Source organism: Musa acuminata, chromosome BXJ3-1 (genome assembly GCF_036884655.1).
Source record: "Musa acuminata AAA Group cultivar baxijiao chromosome BXJ3-1, Cavendish_Baxijiao_AAA, whole genome shotgun sequence".
In the NCBI taxonomy this organism is placed as follows: domain Eukaryota; kingdom Viridiplantae; phylum Streptophyta; class Magnoliopsida; order Zingiberales; family Musaceae; genus Musa; species Musa acuminata.
The window spans coordinates 9,790,520-9,797,699 of NC_088349.1; the positions used below are offsets into that span (position 1 = coordinate 9,790,520).

At 38.6% G+C, this 7,180-nt stretch overlaps 1 protein-coding gene across 1 annotated transcript; it reads left to right on the forward strand.

Moving 5' to 3' along the window:
• The first annotated feature begins 1,045 nt into the window (after positions 1-1,045).
• LOC103992419 (protein Dr1 homolog) lies at positions 1,046-6,733 on the forward strand. Its single transcript, XM_009412105.3, has 5 exons — positions 1,046-1,359; positions 2,689-2,778; positions 4,218-4,312; positions 6,223-6,291; positions 6,378-6,733. Exons 1-5 carry the CDS (start codon positions 1,305-1,307, stop codon positions 6,531-6,533), a joined length of 465 nt encoding a protein of 154 aa, XP_009410380.1. The 5' UTR covers positions 1,046-1,304; the 3' UTR covers positions 6,534-6,733.
• Positions 6,734-7,180: the final 447 nt, after the last annotated feature.

Here is a 7,180-nt window from a genome sequence, read left to right on the forward strand (position 1 = left end):
GTTGATGCTATACTTCCCCCTGAATTTTATGGCATGACTGAGAGATGAATGGGGTAGAGAGCTAAATTGTTGAAGCGGGAGAAATATAACGAGAATAAATATAGATTTTCTTTTGTTTGACGTGAGCCAGCGGTGATTCGCGGGAATCGCGGTGAGCTTACCTGGACATTGAAGTGGCTTAAAAAATTAGATCGGCCGAAAAAGTATCGAAATCTCGGTGTCCTTTTTCTCACGCGTGGGGATCAGAACCTAATCGCGGTATGAGCCACCAGGTGCGAGGGTCCCAAGTTTGCCCCGGTTATCTTACCACACGTCAGCTAGATGACAAAAGGCACGAAAAATTATTTTTATTGGCCCCAAAATGCTCGTTTTAACGTGTCGCATTCTCACAGGCGGTGACTACAACCTACTCGCCAGGTTATTTGCTTTAATTGATGGAAGGGAGAGTGGGAATCGCGCTCGGCCGTTTCATGTTTCAGGGATAAAAACTACTGCGCTTATCTTACCGCCCATCGATCGGATGACTAAAGGCCTCCAAAAAATTTTCTTCGGCGTGAAATGGCTCTTTTCCTGTTTCCCTATTCTCAACGGCGGTGACCATAACCTGCAAACAGATCTTCAAATGGTCAGCTGTCCCAACGGCCAATACGTTCTCGCTGTTTGCGGGAAATGATGGATGAAGACCTGATGAAATGCATCCCAGCCCTTCATCTATAGGGAATGTAAACTAACGCTCGGTCAGCGTACCACCCATTCGTCAGTTGACATAAGGTCTAAGACAAAAGTGTTTTCGCACGAAACCGTTCATTTTCTCCGGCCCTATTCTCACATGGCGGTGAGCAGAACGGTTATTCGTCGTGCTACGCGCGCTGGTTGACGGATGAAGCGGTGGAAAAGCATCCCGGCCGTTCATCTTTCAGGATAAGAACCAACAGACGTCAATGGTTTCAGTTAACTTAACAATGATCCGGATCCTGACCGAGGAGTGTGGATCATAAATATGTAGTGGAAACCCGACACCCGACCCCCGACCCGTTAACACCTACGCTTGCACGCACGTATTGGGTAGGCCTCGATGTGACGACAAAAATGAACTCCGGATTGCCCCAGTTTCACCGCCTGGTCTCGACTTCGACTTGATCTCTCCGCCGCAGTAACCCTTGTTTCTATGATCGATCCCATATTGCTTGGATCGTCGTCCTCGCGATTCTTCGCTTTTCCCCGGTTTCTTCCCTCTCCGACCGTTTTCGGCCACCCGGAGCGAAGAGGAATTGAAATCGATCCTTTTAGGGTTTGATCGGAAGATGGAACCGATGGACATCGTCGGGAAGTCGAAAGAGGACGTATCGCTCCCGAAATGTGAGTTCTTTGCCCTAATGGATGATCCTCCGGTGTTTGATTGTCGTCGGGAATTGATCGTGTGTTTCTTTCTCGATTGTCTATGACTTTGAAGTTGGGTAGAATGTTTCCTGCATTAAGGTTGGTTAAGTATTATAATATGTTCTTGGATTTGGATCATATGACATGGAGAAAAAAAGGTGCATAAGCTAATTAGTGGCGTCCTTCATCCTGGTGGGAAGTTTGGATCCTTCAAGAGTTCAGCAAGCTGGGCCGTTTCATCCATTCAGGTAGTGATACTAGGTTTGGGGTAGCCTGTTACAAGGAGCTAAATTTTACCTTGTGTGAAAATTATGCAAAACAAATGTGAGATTAGAAGACACATTGAACATAGTTTCATGGTACACTATATATATATTCTATCCTTAGTGCAAATCTTTGAGTTAGGACTCAAAGTAGTGAAGGCACGAAATTAGCCATCTCATAGATAAGCCCCTTACAACAAGACAGTAATCTTCCCGCATTGAATTCTGTTGATGTTATGTTCTTATAGGAACAATATTCCCAGCACTATTTTATTAGGAAACACAAATATTCCATCATTGGGTTCTTATTTTATAATAGGCTTCTTGGCAAAATAATGGAAGTTTCCTAAGAAATTTAATGGTTTTGTGGTTTCCATTATGGTAATAGGCTTCTTGACAAAATAAAATTTGTGGTTTTCTGAGAAATTCAGTGCCAAGGTCGAGCTCATTGCTTATATATATACATAAAAACTTTTGCTGGTTTCCTAAGCAAGACCTACAAATAGCAAAAGGTGACCGTGAAAAAACTCTAGCTTTGTCATGATCTATATATGTGTTTTTCATGTTCAAGAAAATTTAACCATCTCTTGTCAGTTCTGTGTTGATGTATGTCGTCACCTTAGTAAAGAGAATATCAAGTAACTCAATGAGGATTTAATGCTTTGTACTTTCCTACAGGAATTTTGTGGCTTATAGTTCAGAATAGTTTGTGATTGATACATGTGCCTTTAATTCCATTTTTTCGACTCTTATTTTAGCTCATGATGACCTGTATGTCTAAATGAAGACATCCTGAAGGGCCTGAATATCACTCATTTAAAATATAAAGCACATCACCCATTTCAAGAAAAAGTGCTGATGTGAGATTTTAGAAAAATATCTGTCTGTAACAAGATAACAATTAGGAAGGGTTGTAATTAATAGCACTCTGTCAATGTTTGAACATGTTTAAATTCAGTCTTGTTTGATATCTTTTCCACATCAAATAAATTTCATTTATAGATTTTGAGTTATATCCTAATCTAGTATGATGGTTACTTTTCAGCAACAATGTTCAAGATTATAAAGGAGATGCTACCACCTGATGTTCGTGTAGCTAGAGATACTCAAGATCTTCTCGTGGAATGTTGCGTAGGCAAGTGGAATTTATAAGCCATTAGATGGATTTTTTAGCATATTTATCTGCTGCTAGTCTTGGTTTTTGTTTTCCCTATGAACGATAATATTTTGAAATGATGGTAGACATTAACAGGAAAATTTGTAACTCTTCTCGCAATATGTTCTTCATAAGGAAGCAAATATTACAGGGACAGATATTGTTTGGATTCACTCAGTGACATGAATCATACATGTCAATCTCTACAATTCTTTGTTTGAATTTTAAGAAAATTAAAATTAATTTTTGAGCAACCTGCACTTGGATGTCTCCCATGTGTAGGAGTTGCATTAACTTCTATGTAGGAGACGTATATATTGTTCGGAACATAGTGTCCTATACGATGGATGTATCATGTTTGTGTCATACTCTTTCTTATGAGCAACAATGTGGCACCCTAGTTTAGTCCCATTTCGGAAGGAGAGGAGTATTCGGTTGGTTTGGTTAAACGAGTCTACCATCGTTAACATGGACTTGAACATTTTGGGCTATATGATTGTAGGCCTATCAAATTAATGGGTCTTTCATCCATTTGTCATGACAATTGACATCATAGTGAATCTTGCACTAGAGACGGTGAAGGATTCAATTGACATCATAGTTAATTTTTGAGCAACCTGCACTTGGATGTCTCCCATGTGTAGGAGTTACATTAACTTCTATGTAGGAGACGTATATATTGTTCGGGACATAGTGTCCTATACGATGGATGTATCATGTTTGTGTCATACTCTTTCTTATGAGCAACAATGTGGCACCCTAGTTTAGTCCCATTTCGGAAGGAGAGGAGTATTCGGTTGGTTTGGTTAAACGAGTCTACCATCGTTAACATGGACTTGAACATTTTGGGCTATATGATTGTAGGCCTATCAAATTAATGGGTCTTTCATCCATTTGTCATGACAATTGACATCATAGTGAATCTTGCACTAGAGACGGTGAAAGATTCAAGTAGGAGAAAATTACCCATGATTAAGATTGGAGATACATCGTGACATGGAGCTAGAATTAAACTGGGCTTCACATACCACCGGCTAAGCTTGATACTGAAATATGATCAAAGACATGAGTTGCATGAGGACATCAATCCCCACAATGGTAATTGGGAGGAGGTCATGTGGTTTTAGGTGTATCATGTTAATGGATCAGTTTGTCCATTGAGCCAAGTTGAGACAAAGAAAGCAAACAAGAATAAGTACCTTTAAGAGTATGTAACTAATAAGAAAGCTGTTAGTTTCCTGTTTGATTTGTTTCTGCTCTTGTATTTTACCATTACATTGTCATCTAATGCCAGAAATACTTATCTTTTCTCAAACGATGACATGTCTTCCAGTATTGGTGGTTAACTTCACAAGTTGCCATTCTTGTGTTATTTTGGTTTTACAGATTAAGCTTTTAATTTTTATCATAATTGGCAGAATTTATCAATCTTCTATCTTCGGAGTCCAATGAAGTATGTAATCGAGAGGACAAAAAGACAATTGCACCAGAGCATGTGCTCAAGGCTTTGGAGGTTGAGTCATTCTACATTCTCTCTCTCTCTCTCTCTCTTGAAGTTGTAGTTATGTCCTCTTTGTTATTGTAAAGTTTTTATGGTCTTGTGGTATATTCATCACGACCAGGATTTTTAGGATTTTAACAAATGGGATAAGGATTTTCTTACTGCAGTAGTCATACTCTAGCTTTGTTGAGTAGTCATAGCTGATTCTAGAATAGCTAAGTACTTGCTAGTGTTTAATTCTCTTTTAGATTATGTTCTCTTTCTGATTTCAGTAGAGATAAGATAATCTGATATTGTTACAGAGCTTTTCTTTAAATAGATATTTCAGTGAGGTTGAATATACTCCTGACATGATGTCCATTTGAGATAGCTATTTTTATGAAATATAAATGTTCCTTGAAATGACAAACTGAGGTTGTACCCTTTTTATTTCCTACAATCCCTAAGGTGCTTCAAAGAAAGGATTTAACTGTAGAACAACAAGGTCACACTGTGTAGAAGAAATTATATTGTATGTTGAGGGGTGCATCCATAGTGTTGATAGATTTATGGGAAGAGGAGAATGGGTAGCTTGGACTGTTGGAATTCTGCAGATAGAGGAAACAAATTAGAAAAGTTAGTATTGCAACAAGATAGGGCCGTGAACTATGCTCCTGGTTTCTTCAATCTCTGTAAGATAAAATTCAAAGAAAAATAATGTTATAGCATTTACAGGAAGATTTGCTTAACTATTCGACATGTAAACATGTACAGTCTTGTCTTTTGAAGTCATATCAGCTTACTTGATACAGATCCACTGTTGTTGTACTGACTGTTTGATAAGTTTTCTAGAAGCAAGATAAAAGTAATAGATGGAAAACACCACTGTGTCATGGCATATGAATTTGAAGTAGTCTTCCATATGCTGAGAAACACATCTTACCATTAATACTTTAAGATTCTAAGTTGAATAGTCCAAGAAGACATCAAACAAATGAAAAAGAAAAGCATCCCTCTCCACTTCTTTTCTGCCTATACCAAGTAGCAGTATGAATCAACTAGTTTCCTCATATTTTTTCAAAAATGTTGTTGTTTCTGAATGTCCCTATCAGATTGTTTTTGAGTCTCAGTTTTTCAGTCTTCAATTCACTTATGGTTTTCTGCATTCCAGAGCTGCTAGGAATGTGTCCATGGTCATGCGGACCATAAGTATCTCCAAAGTTCGTTCAAAAGGATTTTGATGACAAACAAGCATCAAAGTTAACGAGTTTCATTAAGCTTTGCACTTAGGGAGGGACAAGGAATTAAAAGCAGCTCTTTAAAAAAGTGTGTATAATAGGTAAAAATATGCAGCCTACATGTTATATCAGTCACCAGTCCAATGGGCAAATGTGGGATTAAATTTTGTTAGGAGAAAGAATCTAGTTTCTTTACAGCTAAATGTATCTTGACATAGATTCCTGTCCTTTGGCACTGCATATATCTTATCCTGCATCTTGAGATTTATACTTAAGAATCAAAAAGAAAAATTAGGTGAAGAAATAGCAGCTCCGTGGTAAGGGACACAAATTGTTAACCAATACAAATCCTTATTTTGGATTCACCAATTTGTGGCCTGGCCATGCTGTTATAAGGCTATTTTTCACTTTAATCTTCCTTCTGAGCTTGCATACCAGAATCGTCAGTACTATCTTTCTAGAAACAAGCATGAAAGGACTCACAATGTGGTGATCATCTTTGTAAAAGAATATGATTACATTATGAGATATAGGATTGGAGCTTATGTTACTAGTATTATGAGGTGCAACCTTTTCCAGTAATTGTCATCTGATGTCTGGTGAGGCTGATAAGTACACCTAGCACTCTCTTTTGGACCTAGATATCATCCTGCTGTTTTCATTTTTTTTTCCAGTATATTTTGATGTGGTTATTTGTGGTACCAGGTTCTTGGGTTTGGTGAATACATTGAGGAGGTTTATGCTGCATACGAACAACATAAGCTTGACACCCTTGTAGGTTCATAATTGAATTTCTGTTGTTCTTACCATGTGTTCCTTCTAAAACATTTGTACGTATATCTTCTATCCATTCTGTGCAGGACTCACCTAAAGGTGGTAAATTTAGCGGTATCGAGATGACAGAGGAAGAAGCATTGGCAGAGCAACAGAGGATGTTTGCGGAGGCGCGTGCTAGAATGAATAACGGAGTTAGCATTCAAAAGCAGCCAGAGGCTGACAACAATCTGGAAAGCTGATGATGGATCCTGATATTTTATGATTGTACCAAACATCCTCTAGAGTTGCACAATCGAAACGATGACATTCTAATGAATGGCATGTTGTAGATGGAGCTATTAACTATGACAGCATTGCCTGATAATGTAGCCGTACAGTTTATGGAAAAGCAGAATGCTATAGTGTTTTTTCATGGAGATATAGAAGCTACATTTGCCAACTACGGTCATCCAAGTTCAAGCAGGTCTGTCATGCATTAATATTCTGGCCAGCTTGGGTTGCTTTGGAAAACATTTGGTCTGATACTTCAAACCAAACCTCAGGATGTCTCAGACTACAAGAATAATAAATCAAGAAGCCACACAGCATCCGTGACTCATCTTTTGCCTTAATTTTCACAGATCCGGTCTTAAGTCGAGAATATAATTGAAGGGTTTGGTATTCCGTAACCATGCAGGTATCTTTCTTGTGCCATTTGATGTTAAACCCGCGACTCTGATACGTCTTACTTGTGCCATTTTAAGTTGGAAGCTATCGCCACCTTGCACGGGTATCACTGTTTAAGGCGACAACCACATCTACTGTATTGAGTCGAGTCATCACATCAAGGGTACATCTTTGACAAAAAAAGGACATGCAACAGCAACGAGAACAGCCCATATATTTA

Excerpts from the sequence above, each read along its gene's own strand:
- LOC103992419 (XM_009412105.3), top strand. The coding sequence starts at position 1,305 with ATGGAACCGATGGACATCGTCGGGAAGTCGAAAGAGGACGTATCGCTC. Across the intron at positions 4,313-6,222 it reads ATGTGCTCAAGGCTTTGGAG|GTTCTTGGGTTTGGTGAATA; the intron begins GTTGAGTCATTC and ends TTGTGGTACCAG. Across the intron at positions 6,292-6,377 it reads AACATAAGCTTGACACCCTT|GACTCACCTAAAGGTGGTAA; the intron begins GTAGGTTCATAA and ends CATTCTGTGCAG.